The sequence below is a fragment of the Glycine soja genome, chromosome 5 (assembly GCF_004193775.1).
Source record: "Glycine soja cultivar W05 chromosome 5, ASM419377v2, whole genome shotgun sequence".
NCBI lineage: Eukaryota > Viridiplantae > Streptophyta > Magnoliopsida > Fabales > Fabaceae > Glycine > Glycine soja.
Genome location: NC_041006.1, coordinates 33858330 through 33881037, shown reverse-complemented (window position 1 = coordinate 33881037; position 22708 = coordinate 33858330). Strand labels below are relative to the sequence as shown.

The window sequence follows — 22708 nt, the reverse complement described above, 5'->3', positions numbered from 1 at the left end:
ACCTATATAAAATCACCTATATAAAAAGTAACTTTTTTTCATCTCTGTTACATACATTAATTTATAGTTATAATATGAGTAAAAAGTTACTTTTTTTTATATCAGCTATGACTGCAACCAATATAAAAAAGCAAAATCACACATCCCATGTGAATAATTTTCATACTATACCGTGTGACATAGTTGGTCCATGACATTATTTCTCAAGCATGTAATCATGGGTTTAATTCCTGATTTATGGATATAGAAAAACATTTATTAGAATATGTTAATCCCTTAAATAGATCTTAATACTTGAGAAGATTAGTTCTTAATTTTCGATCTAAAAATACTCTAGTTTGTAAAAAAAAATACTACACCTTTTACGTAAATAATTTCTTTTTTATTTTTACCTATTTTCATAAAAAATTTGAAAATATTCTCTTATATGTATTGCGCTTATTGGAAGAAGAAACATACAAATATAAAGTGGGTTTGTTAAAAAAAAAAAAAAAAGAAGCATTTGTGCTATTTACACGAAATCAACTTCATACTAAATAATATTATCCTTTTAAAAATTATAGATCCTAATTAAACCTTTTAATAATAAAAGGATTAAATTAAACTTAAAAATTTAAATTAATGGATGAAATAATATTAAACCTTAAATATATGTAACATACAATTACTTTCGTTTTATTATACGTTATTATTGAATTTTGATATTTGTTTCATACAACAAGTAAATGTCATGCTTAAATGTTAACAACGCATGCACCAAACAACAAATGAATCTGAATGCATTTCTAATAGCAAAATTGTGAGAGCAAAAGATGTTCATTTCTTGTCTTTGTAATTTAATTAATAATATTGATTCATATTTAAATAATAAATAAATAACTAAATACTTTAGGAATGTGGCTACCACAATTTGCTGTGTAACACATCCTTTTTGTTTACTTCAAATAGATTCATTTTGTGAGTCATACTCATTGGTATAGTATTCTAAATAATTTTTTTTCTTTATTTTAAAAAAATAATCCATGTGATCCAAGTGCATCGAAGTGGGAAAAAAAAGTACCGATAATGGATTATTATAACTGAATTTGGATGGCTTCAACAGCCACTCGTCTTAGTTTATAATCTATGTAATTGGATTTTTTTTTATCATAGGCAAGCTCAACCTTATTAAACACACTAATGTTACCGCAATTAACGAGTTAAAGAATAAAAAGGTTTAAATATATATTTAATTATTTAAATATGATATATGATTTTTTTAATCTTTTAAATTTAAAATTAATTTTTTTAGTTCTTACAAATCTATCATTATTTTTTCTAGTCCTTTGTCGCATATGTCATTAACATGATTATTTTTTCTAATCCTTGAATGATTTCTAAGGACTAAAAAATAATAATTTTAAATAGAAACTAAAAAAATTATATATCATACTTGAGAGATTAAAATTAAAACATATTTAAAATTCAGTATCCTTAATTTCCTACCGAACAACCAATAAAGAAGTGTTCTACCACTCCTAAACAATGGGGATATAAGCTGATGACTTATGTGAAAAATTCTCTTTCTTAATAGTTTTTTATATCAACATGGACAATATTTGACACTTGAGAAACAACCTCTTAATTATATCCAATAATTATCTTTAGACAAAAAGGTTAAAGAAGCCAAGGCATCAATCTTTGTTATCCTCAGTGAGCCATTTTACTGCATAATTTAGTTATTGAAAGTCACATATAGTCACATCAAACTAAGTAAGATTATCTGCAACCCTTTTTTCCAAGCCTGTGAAACCTCTTGACAGTCTCTCTCATAAATAACATTAATGAAATACAAAGTAGCAATTATCTCAATGCTCCATCTCAGTGCTAGGGCCTCAACTTCCTGAGTATATATTAGCCTTCATGATATCTGAATATGAGTCCAGGTCCTGTCCCAACTCCTTTCCTAACTTCTGCATGAAAATTAGCCTTCAAGTGGTTTGGTTCAAGTGTCTTCTACAAAATTTTATTGCTGGATCTTTCCCAAATTACTTTCACACTAAATACAATGACCAAATTAGTGCTCAAAATAAGTAAAAAATTACCAATCATGGTTTCCAGTCATTGTTCAATCTCTATTTCAGCTCAAAAGGCAATGTGAATAAGAAGTATGAAACAGAAAATTTGAGGGCCTATCATTCATAGTTTTCAGTTTTCAACATTTTCTAAAGTTAAATTTTTTAAAACATGATTTGCTAATGAAAAAGAAAATATTGATATAAAAGAGTTATCAGCTCTTTGGGAAAAGAAGGGAAAAAACAACAAAGAACAAAGCAAAGCAAATGAAAAACAGAATAGTGATACGAAAGAGCTCTCTAGTTACTCTCCCTTAAAACCAAATTTTGTTGTCCTTAATAATTCAAAATGCAATACAGGAACTCACTCACTCACTAGCTCTATGCAAATTAATTATGAACCACTCACTCTATCCCGAATGAAAACAACATACAAAATCACAAAATAAAAGGAACCACGACCTTTCAAATCAAACAAGCCTCATATTATAATTATATTATTTTTTATTATTATAATTAATAATAAATATTAAATAATCTATTACTTTATTTTATTTTATAATTAAGATACATATTTTACTTTCATAATTTAAAAAAGTTAAAAAAATACTAACAGTGTTAAAAAAAATAGTATTATATAATACTATTTTTAAATAAAAGTTGATAATATCATTTTAATTTCAAATATGTTAAATAAAATTTAATATGAAAATTCATTTTTAAAATAATATTATATAATAATTATCTAAATTTAATTAATATATTTTAAATTATGATAATATATTAAAATATAAAAAATCATCAATTCAAACCGAATCAAATTATAAATAATTGATTTGATTTAAATTTAATATTATATTAAAAATCATATTAAAACCAAATCATATCTTTATTTTATTTTATGTTTAATTAAATTTTTTTCTTCTAAAAATCAAGCCAAATGGAACTACAAACACCCATCGGTGGCATTGGAGCAAGGGATACCTGATTTTTTTTTTAAAAAAAAATACCAAAAAAAGTGTTAAGATGAATTGGGGTTAAGAAAAAAAACATGAAAAGAGGGGGGTAATAAAAGAAGCATGGATCCATAATGATGATGATGCGTTGGCAGTGGTGGAAACCAAGGACGGAAAATCTGTAACGTTTTCTATTATAAGACAGGGTGTTAACGGCTAGAAGCCAAGGATTCAGTAACATAAAATGGAGGTTCAATTTGCCCTCCTATTTCACTAACACACACATCACATCATATCAGAGACTCCATCTCCCTCTCGCACGCGACGAGGGAGTTCCGCTTCGGAATCTCACCCCCTCTTTCTGCGAATGTTCGTTTTCGTACCCTCCTTTTCCCTCCATTTTCCAGATCTGCTTCACTTTTTCACATTTCCCGATCCTAATTTTCTTTTTTTTTATGTTCCTTCAGTCGCAAGATGGTTGCTCAGAAATTCGTTGTCGACTTGAACAAGCCCCTTGTATTCCAGGTAAAATGCCCCATCCCAATAATAACGTCTTGTCTTGTTTCAATTTCAACCAAGCTCGCACCTCTTACATTACTTGAATTGGCGTTTATTTGTTGTTTCGGTCGCATTGCAGGTTGGGCATCTTGGGGAAGCCTACGATGATTGGGTTCACGATCCTATCGTAAGCAAAGAAGGTCCTCGGTTTTTCCAAAGCGGTTTCCTCGAGGTACGTACATTATACTCTTCCGTCGCATTATAATTATCATGTAAGAATTTTTTTTAATGTAATAATTACTTTTTTCACAACAACAAAATCTTTAAATGTGTTTAGAGGATAAAAATAGAAGAATTTCTTTTTGAATTAAAGTAGAGGGTAAGATGTGTGAACCCAACCTAAAAAATACAAAACTTCTCTTTATATTATTTCCATCCTTCAAAACAAACACGATCTAAATGAATTAATGATGATATAATGTTAATTTTGTAAATTTATTATTCTTTTTCTTCTATTTATTTATTTTTCTTGATTTGTGTAAAATAACCTAAGACAAAAATTATCTTGTGATGGAGGAAGTAATAATTATGAGATTACATTGATTTGAATCAATTGTTAACTAACATTTGTGGTTGGATTGGGACAAACAGTTGTTCACACGCACTGCATGGTGGGTGATTCCAACCGTTTGGGTGCCGGTTGCGAGTTGGTTCATTTCCAACTCTGTCAAATCAGGCCTCCCTTCTCTTGATGTAGCTCTGCTCGTCTTTCTCGGCATCTTTGTTTGGACTTTGGCTGAATACACCTTGCACCGTTTCCTCTTCCATGTTAAAACCAAGAGCTACTGGTAAATTGAGCAACTTGAATACATGTCGTGTAGAGATTAGTTGGAACCATGGACTTGTGATGAATCAAATTTACATGCATGATATTGACTACTTGTTTTTTAAATGTTGCATCAGGGGAAATACCTTGCATTATCTTCTCCATGGCTGCCACCACAAGCACCCCATGGATAGCTATAGACTTGTTTTCCCCCCTGTAGCAGCAGCTATATTAGCCCTCCCGGTATTTCTCTTCTTACCTTTATAAACAAAAAATTATACATTTCCATACCTTTATTAGTTATTGTGTTTCCTCATATGAGAATTGAATTATAGCCCCTACCCCTCATAATTTCAGACATTAATGAGAAGATTAATGGTTGATATTGTATGCACAACAAATTGCAAATGCATTGGAAATTGGAATACTATCAGTTTATTCTTTTCATTAACAACTAAGATTACTCATGTTAGAAGAGGTAAATCCTATTATCTGGATAAAATTATTGTTAATGAGTAACTCTATTTTGGTTCATATAAAAAGTCACCAATTTAGTTCGTCATAGCTCCGGAATTATTATTATGGCTTCAAAAACTTTGATTTGGTTATGAAGGGATGTCGCAGAGCAACTGTAGGAATTTGTTATAGATGCAACGCAAGTCAATTCATTAATGCTGATTTTGAAGTCTTTGGTTAATACTGTGAAATGTTTTAGTCTCTTACAACTTTACATATTATGAAAAATTTTACTTGCTTATGGGTTATATTTGAAGTCTGTTATTGAAAAAAATTTATTCATGAAAGGAAATGTTGTTAGAGAAGAAAAATGAATGTCCGGATCAAATTTAATATCTTGAGAACATAAAAGGTATTCATTACTTTTGTCAGAAAATAGGAGAATTAGTGGGAGAATTTTGTGGAAGGATATAGAATTATTCCCCTCATGAAAGGAAAACTCATGAGTCTTATCAAGCAAATAGTTTGTAGTTTCTGGAAAGACGTCTTTATACCTGTGATCATTCTATGGTTGGAGCTTCCAAAAATGGCTGCTTCTGGAATGGCTTTGTTGATGTCACAAGAGAACCTAAGTACCTCACTATCTGTAACATAGTTTGCAGATTTCCTCTGAAAACGGCCAGAAAAACCTTTTAGCATTTTATAAAATGATTGATTAGTATGAATATGTTGGTGAAATTTAGAGATACCTCTATTCTATTGCCATACTTTTCTAGTTTAACTTGATAAGAGGTTCCATGAATTGATGTTGGTGTTTTTCTCTGCTGTTTTCAGATCTGGAACTTGGTGAAGCTGATATGCACCCCTTCAGTTGCTCCTGCGGTGTTTGGAGGTATTTTGTTGGGCTATGTGATGTATGATTGCACCCATTACTACTTACACCATGGTCAACCAAAGTCTGATGTGCCCAAAAGTCTCAAGGTAAAAGCGCTTCCCCTTGTTTAGCTGGATGATAATTAAATTACAGTTCCTCACTCCAATGTGTTATCAGAATCATCTTGTCAATGAATAAAAGTTGTGTAATTTACCAGATGCATTAGTTGATAAAAAAATGGTCTTTCAGCATTTGATTTAATTAGAAGTTGAAGGACATTAATTTCATATACAGTGAATATGCTTTCCTTTTCATTTTTGTTACACTTATGAGTCTCTTACACTGGCCATAAAACATGATATCATTCTCCTCTCCACTGTTCTAGAGATTTCGATTGCGTCATTTTCTTTTGGAACAAGAGTGTTCTTTCTCAGAGAAAGACAGACAACTCCTGTTCCGAAGATGATGGTGTTTGCTTTTCGTTTTTGATCATGGCATTGACATATTCTTCTTAGTTCTTGTGTTGCATCTTTCTGTATATGGTATATTGACAACTATCTAAAATTTTGTAAGCCAGGAAAAGAAAAATAACAACTTCGTCATTTTGCAGAAATATCACTTGAATCATCATTATCGGCTCCAGAACTATGGCTTTGGGATCACATCACCACTGTGGGATAAAGTTTTTGGAACGGTTCCTCCTCCTCAATCAAAGGGGGATGCCAAACGTAGATAAGTTACTGTCAAGGTTGCATTTGTTCATTGGTTAAGCATAGTTCATTCAGGAGCTTCAAACGAGATATGTTGATAATTCATTATTCATGTCTTGATTGTCTAATTATTTTGCTCCCCAATTGATGTTTCTGAGGGTTAACGTGCCACCATCTTGTGTCAAACATCCTGTAAAATTTCATACATTTATCAAATTTATAGTATAAAACTTGCCTCCCTGTGCACAGTTCCTTTATTTATGTTGTAACTTGGCTTTCCGCAGGAATCCTTGTAGCATCGGAATCCTTCGTGTAGGTTAACTTCTATCTTCAAAGAAATCAAGATATTCAATTACCTTAATTATTTATATTTTTATTTATCAAATATAATTATTTTTATTCCTACTACAATATTAAATAATTTTCTCACAATATAGTTCATTTTCAAGCCATCTTTAACATGTTATATAAAACTTCAAACAAAGATGTCAAAATAATATCTACCGAAAGAAGCAGAATAATTGTGAGTTTAAAATTTTGACTTTAAGTCAAACAAATTTGTCTATCTGTAATTAAGTAAACTATTAATAGAAAATGAAATGATTGATTATAGTTAAAAAATGATTGAATGATTTTCGATTGATTATAGTCAAGAAGAATATTTTAGTATTAAACTACTGTCAATTCAAAGTTAGACTCTTACCATCCTTCAAATTACATGTCCACGTCAAACTAAGATAGGTCGCACTACTAAGATTACAGTACACATGAAGGTTATGTTTGGTAAAATAAATGATAAATTAATTTGAAAGTTCAATTTTTTTTTAACTAAAAAAATGTTAGTTGGAAGTTTTAAATTAATTTATTGAAAGTGAAGTGTTTTGTAAACTAAATTGTTAAACTAGTTAATGAATTTTATAAGTAAAATGACAGTAAACTCTTATTATTTTTTTATTTAAAGATGATACGATTATTATAATGTTAAGAACAGCTAAAGGTTTATATATATATATATATATATATATATATATATATATATATATATATATATATATATATTTACAGCTAAAGAGTTTAATAATTAAAATAAATAAATTTATGTGAAAGAAGAAAATATTATAATATTAAATGAGCTAGTAATTAATAAAAAAATTTCATTAAATATTGTGGATAACAATATAAAAAAATGATAAGGTTGTAAATTAAAAATTAAAATATCAAGTTAAAAATACTACTCCTATAAAATAGTAAAATAAATTTTTATATTAAATAATTTTATTTTAACTAAATAAAATTATAATTAAATAAATTTTAAAATAACTGAAATAATTTGTCAAATGTATGCTTTCCCTAAAGTAGAATTAATAATTGGAAGAAAAAATGGGAATGCAGCATTTAATATTGTAATATTATTTTTTGCAATTATTTTTTATTTGATATTTTATTATTTTAATATAAAAATAGGAAAAGAAATATCTGTGTAAATGTGGGATTATTATTTTAAGCAAAAGAATATGTATTACATTAGAACTGAAAATATCGAAGTTTGGTTTAAAAAAAAAGGTCACTTTTTTATTTTTTATATTATATGTCCCTTTAAGTGTTTTAGTTTATTTTAAAAATATTCACATTTATTAATTTATTATGATATCACTTTCACAACTATATTCTAAGTACTTGTTTATGCTAACGTTGGAACCTTCTCAAACCATGTTGCACTAAATAGAGAAAAACTTGCTTCCAACTTAAAGTACATGAGAAATCATGAGCTTTCCCATTTGTAGGTTACAACCTATCAAATGAGAAATCAAACATGTTTTCACCTTTTTAACAAAAGGGTATCTTTGTAAAAAAAACTTTATTATTATATTTGTATAATTAATATTTTTTCAAGAAGTATAAATTATTTTGAAATACAAATAATGCAAAAGAATATAATATTTTTTTATACATATATTTGCTTATGTACACAAACACCCCTTATCCTAGATTATTTTACATTGGATGATAAAGTACTAATTTTTTATACAATTTTATATTTAGAGCAGTGATACTTGAGCTTTTCAACATTCTAGACATTCTATTAATGTATTTCTTTTGTGTTTATTTCTCTTTTCTTGTCACCTCAAATATTATTATATCTATTAATTTTATCTGTTATTTCTTTCTCTCTTAGGATGTATATTAGTATATGGATGTATAGGGTGTCAAAGAAACATTTTCTAGTATTTAATAAGTATATTTGTCTAGTTAACATGTTAATAGCTAATTATTAATATTTTAATTACATAAGACGTTAATTACAAACTTTTATATCATTAATCCATGTGAAAATAATGTATGAAAAGTTGTGTTTATTATTGTTGAAAGTACTAGGTTCCTTTATATGCTCAAAGACTATATTTTGAGATCACCCTTTATGGCATGAGTGTGCTATAGTAGTTCAGACTGCCTAACAGAAACAAGTAATTTGTTCAAGACTCATTAGCTAGCCATTTATGTTGATATTTATTTGGAATCACTCTAGAAAAGTCTTAAATGCTCAAATCTGCACAACATATTTTGAAAAGTAACATGATATATCATATCAGAAGTCACTTCAATACCAAACTCAAGAATTTCCCATGCTATTCCCAGCTTAGTGCCACGAGTACACACAAAAAAAGAAACTAATGGCAAATGAACTAAATTGTGAATACTTCACATTGTTTCTAGAAGTTGAAAATAAAGAACACAAGTATATGTATGAGAATCTTTATTCTTCAACTAATAATCAAACTTGTAAAAAGATTTAACCATAGTTGTCATATTGATCTAGCATTCTAGCCATAATACAATGCTGTAACCCTTTGCTTTAGCTTCTTCTGTTCTTTCCTTCTACCCTTTCTTACCAGTTGGCAATAAAGGGATACTCTGCTCATGCCTAAAGAAATTCGATGGATCAACTTTAGTTTTCACCTTCACTAACCTGTTGAAGTTACCCTTGAAATACCTGTAGCCCCATGACCAAGCCTTCAATAAACTTGTGTTATTCTTCTGGTTCATCCCTATATCCAAGTCTCTATAATTCACATAAGTTTCTCTTGGATACTTAGAAACATAGGGAGCCATGTAGAAATAAAATTTCCTCATCCAATTCATGTGCTTTGCCATACTCTTCTCTCCATCAAGCCATCCAGTCACATACTGAATTTTGTAGAGAACTCCCTTTCTATGAGGGAAAGGGGTGGCAGATTCTGCAATCCTACTCATCTTGCCTCCATAAGGGTTCCATATCATTAGAGGACCATCATCCTGCACAAAAATTTTCCATAGTGCATCGAGGGACTTTTCTGGGATTACTTCCCTCACAAAGTCTGATTTGGCTTTGAAGTAGGCCTTTGTTGTGGACTTCCCTTGGAGCAAAACTTCTGGGGCTGTTCCATCAGGGTAGCCGGCAATATAAAGCACAGATTTGATCCAACTAGTCTCCACACAATCCTTTATTGTCAAACCTAACTCAGGAAAACCATGCTTCATAACTTGGAGAAGCCTATCAGCACCACCAAGAAAGAGAGCATTGTAGGAAGTGGTTAATGTTCTCTTACCAGGAACTGTGCCATTCCCTGGTTGAATAATGACTCTAATGAAGAGATTCTCATCAATTTTTGGAGCCACTTGCTGCCATCTTTGGAGAAGCTTGTTCCCTCCTTGTTCTAAGGTCTTGGTTACTGTGAAAACAGTCACAGTTTGTGGCACAGGAACCAGCTTGATCTTCCACCACAGAATAACTCCAAAGCTGCCTCCACCACCTCCTCTTATAGCCCAAAATAGATCCTCTCCCATGGCTTTTCTATCAAGAACCCTCCCTTTAGCATCAACAATTCTAGCATCTCGAACATTGTCAGCACCAAGGCCATACTTTCTCATCATGGAACCATATGCACCTCCTGTGATGTGCCCTCCAATCCCCAAGGTTGTGCAAAGGCCTGCAGGGAAGCCATGAACTGCACTTTTCTCTGAAATTCTGTAGTAAACTTCACCAATAGTGGCACCGGCTTGGATCCAAGCCGTGTTTCGCGCAATATCAACATTCACTGCACGAAGTTTGGCCAAGTCTAGGATCATGAATGGCTTCTCAATAAGGGAAACATAAGAGAGCCCTTCATAGTCATGTCCTCCACTGCGCACTCTCATGTGAATTCCAAGCTTTTTTGCACAAATCACTGCTGCTTGGACTTGAGAGTCATCAAGTGGGGTGAATATGAAATCAGGTTTTGGCACTGAGGGCAACAAGTACCTTAGATTTTGAGCTGTGGACTCAAGGATAGAAGTGAAGGAACCATTGGTGGAAGTGTAGATTGATGAGGAAAATTGGTTTGAAGTTTGAGAGTGTTGTGTGAGACAATGGTTGAAAGCTTCTTCAATTGGAAGTGAAGCGGTGAATGAAATTGATAATAGAAGAACCACAAAACTTGCTAAGATGGACCTCACAGACTGCATGGTTGCTCTTGTGTTCAGATAAATGGTATGTTTTGCTTGTATATATATACAGTGGTTGCTACTTGGTAATGCTAGTTTATTGTAGCAATATACGTGTATTTGAGCTAAGACAAACGTCATGTGAAATTATATATGAATGGGTATTTCATTTTTATTTGGTTCGTGTAATGGAAAATCATGACAATCACAACTCGGAATTAATGTTCATTATTGAACTCAATACATTTCACATCCGAGATTACTATGTGACATAATCTCGTTTTTCTTTTTTCCTATGTGCACATTTTTTCTTCCCACTACCATGTGTACCGCAATTCTATGACACAGTATAGCCCTTGGGGTATGATTGTATTGACTAAAGGAGATGAAATGATGTAGAACGAACTAATTAAAATAAAATGAAATGAAGTGGGAATGTAACGAAATAAAACTCCAACCCACTGAATTATATACGCACCCCACTTGTAGTACCTGATTAATTAACATATGTCTAAGAAAATTTTGCATAAACAAAAAATTAAACATAATTCTCCAATTAAATAATTTTTTACATATATGAAAATTTTTATTTGATTGTCTTCTCTTGAAAAAAAGGAAAAATAAAGCTAAATAATAAAATAAGTTTTACTAATTTCCATTATATTTTATCTTTATTTTACCAATTCAAGTAATGGAGCATAAAAATATTCTCATCTATCACATCCTTTCAATATTGATTCAACCTAACCTTTTTGAAAGAGAGATTTTTTTTAATACCATGTGATCGTGTAACATATACAAATATTATAATGAATTTATTAAATCGACAATTAAGAAAATAAAAAAGGCAAAAAGCAGAAAAGATGCCCTCTAACAACCAAAGAATTTTCTTGTACTTCTTTCAGGTATAATTTGTTAACCTTCAAATCGATCTGTCAAATGTAATTGTTTTTATATATTTTTTCAAATGTAAAATTTCGACTAATTTTCACGAAAATTTCTTATTCAATTTTTTCAAACGTATAATTAATCCATATTAATTTATTTACCATAAAATTCCATTTTTAATCATTAAATGATATGACTTCAATGATGTGTAACAAGTAAGATTTAAGAGTTTTATATATCTTGCAACAGCTTTTTGGTAGGAGTGAAGACAAAAAGAAGCAAACGGAGGGGTATGCTAGTGGATAATGTCTGACAGAAAGCATGGTGTCCATCTACTCTTTTTAATAATTAATCAATCAATATGTTAGATGTTACAATCACGAGCTTCTTTCCATAACATTTTTTTAAAAATATTTAAATAAAATTTAAAATTATTCATGATTTTTCAGTCCCAGCAAATAAAAATCATCTATCCAGAAAGTTCAAAATAATCAATGAGTGAAACCACGTTCTTATGTGCCGTCAACGCGATAGACAGCATGTTCGGTAGAGTTAATAATAAATGTACACACTACACAATACATATGATCACCACTATATGACCACCACTATTTTAAATAAAAATCTACCAACTTTATAAAAGTATTTCACAATGATGGATTCCAAAGTTATATTAAATTAGGAAAATATATTATTTTATTGACCATTATTAATTTTATAATAAAGTTATGTAAAACATTTTTGTTTATTTTTCATAAATATTAAGAAATTTTAATATTTTCCTATGTAATAATCGATAGTTTGGCGACACATTCTATAATACATGTTTTTTTATATATATTTTTACTATTAACTAAAGTTTGTTGAAATTACAAAGTTACGTTGGTTTCACTTGGTTAATATTAAATCTCTTTCATGATTTTATAGTTTTTTTTAATTAATAATAAAATTGTGTTAGGATGAATATATTAAAAATTACATTGCTTTTTTTTTTATGGAAAAAAGATTACAGTGCGTAAAAATTACATTACAGTACTTCTTTAATATATATTTGTCCATAAAAATTCTACATAATCTTATTACGTAAAAATTCTTATTGGTTGAAATAAACCAAGTTCTGCCAGAATTTTTCTCTCTTCATTCACTGCTCTATGCTTATTGTGATAGTTTTGAACAATTTGTTCAATTTTGAAGAACATTATTATTTTAATATTACTTTTTTATGTAAATGATTTTATTAGTTATTATTGTTCTTATGTGTAAATTTTTTAAATAGTATTAAAAGTTCAATTTCTTTGTATCTTAAACACTATTAGTTTTATGTAAAAAAAAAAAAAAACACTTAGTTTAATTAGATATCAAAAAGACTTGTGAGAAATACCTTGGGGGAATAGAGTAAGAAGATTATTGTGTAAAGAATACTTGTATACTTGCTGCATTTTGTAACTGGTTATAATGCGAAATTTTTTATTTTTATGTCAGATACTACATGAAGATCTCAATGGTCTGAGAGTGAAGAAGGACAAATCTTTTGTGCTCTCTTTTATACTCCTTAAGCTCACATTTTTCTTTATCTAACAAGTGGAGTGGTTTTGTGAACAAGTTTTGTAACTACTTTCAAGCACCATTTTATCGAACTTATATTCAAGAGCACAGTATGATATTGGGATGACCCTGGATTTAGCAAAGTTTTTCAATGCATATATTCATCGGTACAAGTGCAACCATGGATTTAGCTGGAGACTCGTTGCAAAAGGCTAACATTTTTCTTTAGTGGCCAGTCGTACATGTGAAAGGCCACCTGCTAACTGATAACCAGACCCAACCAAATCCAACAGAACACTAACATGTTAAAACACAGAATAAAACATTGATGAAGGAAAAATTGGAAGTGAGAAACAAACCAATTGGGGAGTGGGGACCCATATAATGCTGCTGTACATTATTATTTGTGCTTTCAATTGATACACACTTGAGAACCATGTCTAAGAGATTCAGATCTAAGAATAAGACAATTAGTGGTACCACAGTTTTTGCTTGAGAAACAACACTTCAGTTACTCATACATAATCTACTGAAAAACTCAAATCCCAACGACAGCTTACAATTAGGTACACAATCTGTATCTTACAACATTAAATAAGAAAAAAGCAAAGTAACAAATCTAATAGTATCTTTATTGCATTTTTTATTTTTTTTTACTTTCATTCATTGGTAGGAGTTGAACTCCAATACCTAGAAATTTATAACTTACACATGTTACTCCAGAGTTAGACCCATGGTGTATCCTTATTCCTCTAAACTAGCAAACCAACCATTTGAAAAATTTATGGATACCAAAGTCAAATGATCGTAACAGCACAGTACCTTATTTTCCATTTCTTTTCTGTTCACACGGGAAGTGGTGGGATACTCTGGCCATGTCTAAAGACGTTTTCAGGATCCACGTTGGTCTTAATCTTTACCAACCTATCAAAAAAAATCAAAGACTCCTCCTTGCATTAGTAGGTGCGAATTCCAAGTCTTTCTCTTAAATCTTCAAACCTGCTTTTTGCAAGAGGCTTTGTGAATATGTGTGTCAGTTGATCTTCAGCGTTACAATATTTCAGTCTAACTGCACCATTTTTTTGAACATCTCTGACAAAAAATAGTTTGATGTTGAAATGTTTGGTCTTGCCATGAAAAACTGGATTGTTTGAGATATCTATAGCCGCTTGATTATCAACCATGACTTTGGTAATCGTTTTTTTGCTCCAAGTGCATATCATTTAAATTTTTTCTCAGCCATAAAGCATGATAAACAGATACTGTTGCAGCATGAACTCTCTTTCGGCTGTTGATTGAACCACAATTTCTTGCTTCTTTGAACTCCAAGTAAATATTCCTAATCCGAACAGAAGCCAGAAGTATTTTTCATGTCATTTAAAGACCCGACCCAATCACTATTAGAATAACCTTGCAACTCGAAGCTTGGTGTCAAACAAAACTTAACACCAAAGCTTACAGCTCCCTTGACATATCTGAGAACTCTTTTTGCAGCTCTAGGATGAGACTCATTAGCACAATTCATAAATCTTGAAAGAACACTTACAGCATACATAATATCTGGCCTTGTTGCTGTTAGATACATCAAGCAGCCAACCAAGCTTCTATATTCAGACTTATTCACTTTAGCTATTTCATCATCCTTGCACAACTTCTCTTTTTGACACATAGGAGTGCTCATACTCTTACAGTTATCCATGTAGAACTTCTTTAGAATCTCCTTTGCATACTTTTGTTGATAGATGAATATTTCATTTTGTCTTTGCTTGATTTCTATTCCAAGGAAATTAGACATTTCTCCAAGATCAGTCATCTCAAAGACTCGCATCATGTCTTCTTTGAATTGTTGAATAAGCTCAATGTTTTTTATAGTGACTAAGAGATCATCCACATATAAGGATACCACAAAAAAATTATCAATGTCACCTTTAACATATAAAGTAGACTCAGTAAAGCTTTTAACATAGCCTAGTTTCAGCAGGTATTCATCAATTCAGCTATACCAAGCTCTTGGAGCCTGCTTCAAGCCGTACAACGCCTTCTTTAATAGATTCACCTTGTCTTCATCTCCTTTTGTAGCAAAGCCTTTAGGTTGCTCAACATAATTTCTTCCTTCAAGAAGCCATTTAAGAAGGCTGACTTGACATCAAGCTGATAAATCTTCCATTGCTTTTGTGTTGCAATAGCTAGTAACATTCTGACTGTATCTAGCCTTGTAATTGGAGCAAAAGTATCAAAATAATCTACTCCAAAAACTTGAGCATACCCTTTTACCACTAACCTTGTTTTATATGTGTTAATTGAGTCATCTGCATTCTCCTTTTTTCTGAACACCCACTTTACTCCAATCACCTTCTGATGTTGAGGTCTTTCAACCAATTCCCAGGTCTGATTTTTTTATCATAGCGAGGTCTTCTGCATAACATCTCTCCATTTAGGATCTTTTTCTGCTTCTTAATATCCTGTTAGTTCAAGCACGACAACATTGCACTTCTGATATATGTCAGCAAGTAATCCAGTGCCGCAGACAGGAGGATGATCAACTAACTCTTCTTGATTCAAATCATCAGTCTGCTGATTTGTTCCATCGTTCCAGTTCCACCTCTCATTCTCCGTGAAGCTTACATTCCTACTTATTAGAATTTTTCTTGTGTCAGGTTGAAAATTTCTATAAGCTTTAGATGTTAGGCTATACCCGATAAATATGTTAGGCTCCTTTCTTTTGTCCAACTTGTCTCGCTTAACCTGTGGTACATTAGTAAAACACAAACAACCAAAAACTTTCAGATTTTTTAATTGTGGGAGGTCTTGATAGAGGGTTATCTAAAAAGCACAAGGACCTAGAAACACTTCATGAGTTGAAGGGGCCAATGACAAGGTCTAGAGTCAAGCTTCTACAAGAAGAGATGCCCAAGAGGATCAAGGATGGACTACTCATCAAAGAAATGGAAGGAGAAAATCACAAGGAGTTGAATTGGAGCACGTTGAAGATTGCTGAACAACACGCTTGGGCTTAGCGTGCGTTGTCTAGCTTAGCGCGAGCTGTCTGGTGGCTTAGCCTAATTCCAACCCGAGAAGAAATTGAGCTTAGCGCGAGCTATCTGGCTTAGCGCACACCTTCAATTGGCTTAGCGCGAGCTGTCTGGCTTAGCGCACACCTTCAGTGACTTAGCGCGAGCTGTCTGGCTTAGCCCAATTTTAACTCAAGAAGAAATTGAGCTTAGCACAAATTGTCTGGCTTAGCGTACACCTTCAGCGTGAATTTACGAAAATTCTTAATTTTTGTTTATTTGTGTAATGGGCTTAAGCTTGATGTAAATAGGCCTTATTTAAGGCTTAGTTATCATTTTAGGCTAGTCTATAAATACACAGAAACTCTTAATTGTAGGGACTTTTGACATAATTGAAATTAAGCTTGTGCTTAGAGAGAGCTTAAGCTCTTCTATGTTTTTTTGATTGAAAACCAAATTGATTCTTATCAAGGAAGCTATTCCTTTATGGTGAATCCTCATTCGGCTTATCGATTCTCCGTGGATCATGGTGTTGTTCTATTCATCTTCTTCATCTCATCCATATTTTTTGTTTTTCTGTTCTTGAGTTCTTAGAAGGTCAACAATGGTGATTCTTGAATTTGCATCCGGAACGATCCGAACCGAGCATCCATGAAATGTTATTTGAACTTGGAAATGGCATCACCATCATTTTTGATTTATTTGAACTTGGAATTCCTTGTTTCTTGAACATTGTTTATCCTGATTTATTTGTCATATAGGAAATAATATCATCATCATTTGTGAGAAGGAACTAAAAACAAATTTTCTATAAAGTACAATGACTAAATTTGATAATTTGAAACTACAACAACTAAAATTAATACTTCAGGAAAAAATAGGGATTAAAAATATATTTTTTTCCTTTTTTTTTTAAATCCATTTATCCTCAAAAAGACAGAAAACTACACAGCTTAACGAAAAGCCCAATCAGACCCATCGATAAAGTCAACCCCATAAGCTTTTTTGTTTTTGGGGAACTACTATTGGTCCCTACCTTCTTTGTTGTTGGCCCCTACAATTCTAGGAAAGGACCTCCTTACCCTGCAAACCTTTCTTTTTCCCTTGTGCCACCAACCCTCCTCCCCCTTCCCTTGCGTTGCACCCCCAACCCTCCTTCCCCTTCCCTTTCCCTTTCCCTGTGTGCGGCCTCCTTCCCCTTCCTCTCCCCCGCGTGCACCCCCCTCTACCATGGTTCAGTCATCATCGTGTCACTACAAAGCTACCTCTACAACTTCGTTTGCCTCGCCATAAAGCCACCTCTGCAACTCCATCTACACCGCACACTATTGTTGTTGAAATAACAACAAAAATACAATTTTTTTGAAATAGTACAATGAAATTGTATTTCTGTTGTTATTTTTTTAACACCCCTTCTAATGAACAATGGAAATGCAATTTCATTGTACTGTTTCAATGAAATCATATTTTTGTGGTTAATTTTTTTTTATCGAAACATGATTTTGTTGTATAGTTGTATAACAAAATCATATTTTCGTTGTTATTTTTTTAACACCCCTTCTAATGAACAACAAAAATATAATTATGTTGTACTATTTCAATAGAATCATATTTTTGTTGTTAATTTCTATTCAACCCCTTTAATATAACGGAAACATGATTCAATTGTACAGTTGTACAATGGAATCATATTTCGTTGTTAATTTTTTTCACCCCTTTAATACAACAAAAACACAATTTCGTTATACAACTATACAACAAAATCATGTTTCCATTATGTATTTTTTATGCGCACCCCCATCACATAACGGAAGCAAGATTCCGTTGTGCAGCTGTATAGTGGAATGGTGCTCCCAAAAAAATGTCATTTTCAGAAAAAGAAAAAAAAAAATTGGTGCCAGCCCCTTAACAGGGGCCATTAGCAATGGCAATGGGGTTAATAGTAGTAACTCCCTTTGTTTTTATTTTTTTCTGGCTCTGATGAGCCTGTTAGCCACAGCTTACTTTGAGAGCCCAACAATATATAAATGTAACAAATAGTATAAGAAAAAGATGAAGGAATGTGTATTTGTATTAGAGTTTGGAAACTTCTTTTTTATGATAGCTTGGAAACTTTTTTCTATGAGAGTTTAGAAACTTGATTTAGTTTTGGTTTAAAATAGGTTTGAGATAATTGATTGTTTGCAAATATTTATTTGAAAATCAATTTTAAAACAATAATACATTACTAAAATAAATAAAGAAAATTATTTTTAGATTCATGATTAATATAATTAAGAATGTCTTTATTTCCAGGGTTAGATTAATTAATGTGAAAAATCTAAGTGTAAATTTTTACAAACCGTATAGTAATATACTCATTTTCCAGTTTAGTGGATGACAATTAAAGTTTTCTTTAAACTACTAAATTTTTCTAAAATAGAGTTTTTCATACAACAAAATATTACATTTTTTTCTTAACAGTGAGAAAAACAGGAAAATAAGAAAGAGTAGTGCGAGATGTTACTGTTAGGTAGTGTAATGAAAAGAGAGAGAAAAAATATTATAAGAAATTCTAATGTATAATAAGTTCTCACTAGAATATTAAACTTATTAAATTCGTGCCAAATCTTTTCAATGAAATGAGATTTTAAGTAGCCATTTCGCATAAGTTCCCCGGTTGTGTGACTTTTGAGCATATAAGGTTTTTTTTTTTCAAGTATAATAAAAAGGTGATATGTGACTTTCAGAAAATGAAGAGAAAAAAAAAAACACTAGGATATTGACTTCTACTGTTTTCGAAATCAGTTTATGTTTACTAAAATTTGTTTATCCACTAATGGCCTTTGGTGTTTGTTTCCTGAATATATTTTTCTTTTAAAAAAGTTTGTTTCTTAAGAACTATAAGAAAACAGAAGAAAATTAAGGATGGGAAAACATCTTCTAGTAGTTTCTATCTTTTGGTTTTAGATGAGAAATCGATTGCTAAATACTGACTGTATAACTGTTTTAGAAAATATTTTTTTAAAAATGCCGTGACTTAGAGCTCATTTGTGAAGTCTTCGCGGCTTGGAAGTTGATCATTAGCTTTCTTTTTTATGCCAAAATCATGATAAGCAAGTTTATAAGAATTTTCAATGATGTCCTTTTTAAAAAAGAAGAAGAAGAAGAAGAATTATTTTCAATGATGTTTTTAAGTTACGGGTTATCTTTAGTTTCATAGTGGAATTGTTGGTTTTAAATGTTCTACTTAATGTACAAATCAAACCCAAATAAATTTTCATTGCTACCTGTAAATAATTATGCTTCCTAAACTTTGAGATCCCATTGGTTTTACAATTGATCGATATAATCGACATAATAATTGAAACAAAAAAAAAAAGTTTTCCCTATCCAATACTTTATTTGACAGATAGACAAACAGGGAAAATAGGACAAGGCTGCTGAGCATTATTATTTGTGCTTTCAAGCGACACATTTTAGAATTATGTTTAAGACATTCAGATCCAAGAATAAGACCATTAGAGATATAGCACAGTTTTTTTCTTGAGAAACAACACTTGAGTCACTCATACATAGTCTAGTAAAATACATAAATCACATAAACAGCAAACAATTAGCCACATAATCTGTATCTCACAACATTAACTTGATAAAAAACAAAGCAACTAATATATTTGTATTGTATCCTTATTGCTCTAAACTAGCATATTAACCCTTTCACAAATTTATAGATACCAGTCTTAATGATTGTAGCAGCACAGTGTCTTATTCCCCATTTCTTTCCTTTTGCAATCAGAGAGGAAGTGGTGGGATACTTTGCTCATGCCTAAACACGTTTTGAGGATCCACTTTGGTCTTAATCTTCACCAACCTGTCGAAGTTGTTCTTGTAATACCTATAACCCCAAGCACTTGCTTGAATGTAACTTGTGCTGTTCTTGGTGTTTATTCCCAAGTCAAGATCCCGGTAATTCACATATGCTTCCCTTGGCAAGCTAGAAACATAAGGGCCCATGTAGTTGTAGAGCTTCCTAATCCAATCTATGTGCTTTGCAGCATTCTTGTCTCCCTCTTGCCACAAAGACAAGTACTGAATTTTGTAGAGTGTTCCATTTCTGTGAGGAAATGGGGTCTCAGATTCTGAAAATTGGCTCATCCTTCCACCATATGGGTTCCAAATCATCAACGGGCTGTCTTCAACCAGCAACCTTTGCCACAACCCCTCGAGCCCGGTTTCCGGTATTGGTTCCCTCACAAAATCTGATTTTGCCTTGAAGAAGTTCTTGAATGTTGACTTTCCTTTGAGCAGAACTTCTGGGGGTGTGTCACTTGGGAAGCCTGCAATATAGAGCACAGATTTGATCCAACTAGTTTCCAAGCAATCCTTTCTTGTCAACCCCAATTCAGGGAAACTTGTCTTCATGACTTGGAGGAGTGTTCTGGCCCCACCAAGGAAGAGAGCATTGTAAGAAGTTGTGATGGTTCTCTGAGTCTTGTTTCTTCCATCACTAGATGGCTGAATGATGACTCTGATGAAGAGGTTCTCATCAATATAAGGTGCCACTTCTTGCCACCTGTGAAGAATCTTGGTTGCACCTTGCTCAAGGCTCTTGGTAACTGTAAAAACTGTCACAGTTGGTGGCACAGGAACAAGCTTTATCTTCCACCAAAGAAGGATACCAAAGCTTCCACCTCCACCTCCTCTTATAGCCCAAAATAGGTCTTCCCCCATGGCTTCCCTATCAAGAACTCTTCCATTGGCATCAACAATTTGAGCATCTAGGACATTATCAACTCCAAGGCCATATTTTCTCATCATGGTTCCATATGCTCCTCCAGTGATGTGCCCTCCAATGCCTAAGCTTGTGCAAAGGCCTGCAGGGAAACCATGAACTGAACTCTTCTCATATATTCTGTAGTACACCTCACCAGTTGTGGCACCAGCTTGAACCCAAGCAGTGTTGCTTTTTACATCCACATTGATGCCTCGGAGCTTGACCAAATCCACAACTATGAAGGGGGTTTCAATTTCAGAGACGTAGGATATTCCTTCATAGTCATGACCACCACTTCGCACTCTAATGTGAATCCCAAGTTTCTTGGAGCAAATCACTGCTGCTTGAACATGGGAATCACGGGAGGGTGTGAATATGAACTCGGGTTTTGGCGCTGAAGGCACCAAAAGCCTTAGATTCTGTGCGGAGGAGTCAAGGATGCTGGTGAAGGAAGGGTTGCTTGGAGTGTAAATTGATGAGTAAAATGGAAATGTTCTGTCCGAATTCAGGTTGAGACATTGGACAAAACTTTCTTGAAGTGAGGCTGAATTTGCTAAAGAAAATGATAACAAGAGGACTATTATAAGTGGCAAGTGTGAGATTGGTGACACCATGGTTTTTGTGTTCTGTTTTGTGCCAAGAAGGGTGTCACCAATGTTCTATATATAATTGAGCTATGGTGCCATATAGCTGAGGGGTGGGTAAAAAAATCATTGGAATTGAATTAGATTATAATCAAACCTAAATTGAATTGGTATTTTTTCAAATTAGTTCAAGAAAAAAAATGTAATGTTTTATATAAACAAACCAATTAATTAAATTATTTTCACAAAACCAGTTCGAACTAATTTTTACTTGAACATATTTTTATTTAAAAAAATAGTTCGAAAATAAGTTTAAAATTAATTCAACTATTAAAACCAGTTTAATTCAAATTTTTTATTGAACTAATTTTTACACATCCCTTATTGTAATATGGGGATTCTTGAGCTAAGACATACATCATATGGATAGAGTATTGACATTAATTTGGGGTGAATGTTCTTATTTTAATCATGAGTGTGGAAGCGTAAACTTTTTTATTTAAATTTGATTTTAATAACATCGAGTAAAATAAAATTATTATGTGTAATAAAAAATCTTCTTCAAATATTTAATACAACTACATATTTATTCTCAAACCATCAATTAAGTTAAAATAATTTAATGCTAATTGATCCACACACTTGACGTGAACAACGATCATTTTCACATCAAAAAAAAAAAAAAATGTGACAATGACTTTGCTTCTTTCCCATTAAAGAGAGCGGTATAAGCCTTTAGTCATGTGCAAGGCAAAGCATTAGTCTTGAATGGCCCCACGGGTTTCTTAATGTTTTTGAGAAGAATAAGAGATAAACATGTCTGTTTATATGCAGCATTATGCGATCATGCACCAAATAAAGCGAATTCTGCATAATTTTATAGTATTGTCTGTAAATTTAAATCGAATCCATTCCTTGGCCTTCTGGTGGTTAAAATCCTATGGTCCACATGACTAATCAAATAATCAATTACTAGTTATATTTGTTGCTTTAATTGATTGTGTCACGTAACGTTTAACGACCCATCCTCAAGGTTTTGAAATTAATGTTAACAAATACTCCCCATCGCCGCCAAGCTTAACTAGGGTT

General features: G+C 32.0%; 4 protein-coding genes across 4 annotated transcripts; 1 reads left to right on the top strand and 3 right to left on the bottom strand.

Annotated features, from left to right (window-relative positions):
- Positions 1-3170: 3170 nt before the first annotated feature.
- On the top strand, positions 3171-6661 carry LOC114412639 (dihydroceramide fatty acyl 2-hydroxylase FAH2-like). Its single transcript, XM_028376605.1, has 7 exons — positions 3171-3379; positions 3478-3535; positions 3648-3740; positions 4160-4356; positions 4472-4577; positions 5625-5771; positions 6275-6661. The coding sequence occupies exons 2-7, from the start codon at positions 3485-3487 to the stop codon at positions 6398-6400; spliced, it is 720 nt and encodes a 239-aa protein (XP_028232406.1). The 5' UTR covers positions 3171-3379; positions 3478-3484; the 3' UTR covers positions 6401-6661.
- Positions 6662-8972: 2311 nt separating this feature from the next.
- Positions 8973-10891, bottom strand: LOC114412633 (berberine bridge enzyme-like 13). Its single transcript, XM_028376599.1, has one exon. The coding sequence runs from the start codon at positions 10854-10856 to the stop codon at positions 9252-9254; it is 1605 nt and encodes a 534-aa protein (XP_028232400.1). The 5' UTR covers positions 10857-10891; the 3' UTR covers positions 8973-9251.
- A 3716-nt stretch (positions 10892-14607) lies between these two features.
- Positions 14608-15099, bottom strand: LOC114411331 (uncharacterized mitochondrial protein AtMg00810-like). Its single transcript, XM_028375043.1, has one exon. It carries the CDS (start codon positions 15097-15099, stop codon positions 14608-14610), a length of 492 nt encoding a protein of 163 aa, XP_028230844.1.
- Positions 15100-19688: 4589 nt separating this feature from the next.
- LOC114412631 (berberine bridge enzyme-like 13) lies at positions 19689-21690 on the bottom strand. Its single transcript, XM_028376596.1, has one exon. It carries the CDS (start codon positions 21647-21649, stop codon positions 20054-20056), a length of 1596 nt encoding a protein of 531 aa, XP_028232397.1. The 5' UTR covers positions 21650-21690; the 3' UTR covers positions 19689-20053.
- Between the last annotated feature and the right edge of the window lie 1018 nt (positions 21691-22708).

Bases quoted from the DNA above. Each gene is read 5' to 3' on its own strand.
- LOC114412631 (XM_028376596.1), bottom strand. From the start codon at position 21,649: ATGGTGTCACCAATCTCACACTTGCCACTTATAATAGTCCTCTTGTTA.
- LOC114412639 (XM_028376605.1), top strand. From the start codon at position 3,485: ATGGTTGCTCAGAAATTCGTTGTCGACTTGAACAAGCCCCTTGTATTC. The intron at 3,536-3,647 runs GTAAAATGCCCC...GTCGCATTGCAG, and splicing joins ACAAGCCCCTTGTATTCCAG to GTTGGGCATCTTGGGGAAGC. The intron at 4,357-4,471 runs GTAAATTGAGCA...ATGTTGCATCAG, and splicing joins GTTAAAACCAAGAGCTACTG to GGGAAATACCTTGCATTATC.
- LOC114412633 (XM_028376599.1), bottom strand. From the start codon at position 10,856: ATGCAGTCTGTGAGGTCCATCTTAGCAAGTTTTGTGGTTCTTCTATTA.
- LOC114411331 (XM_028375043.1), bottom strand. From the start codon at position 15,099: ATGATGCGAGTCTTTGAGATGACTGATCTTGGAGAAATGTCTAATTTC.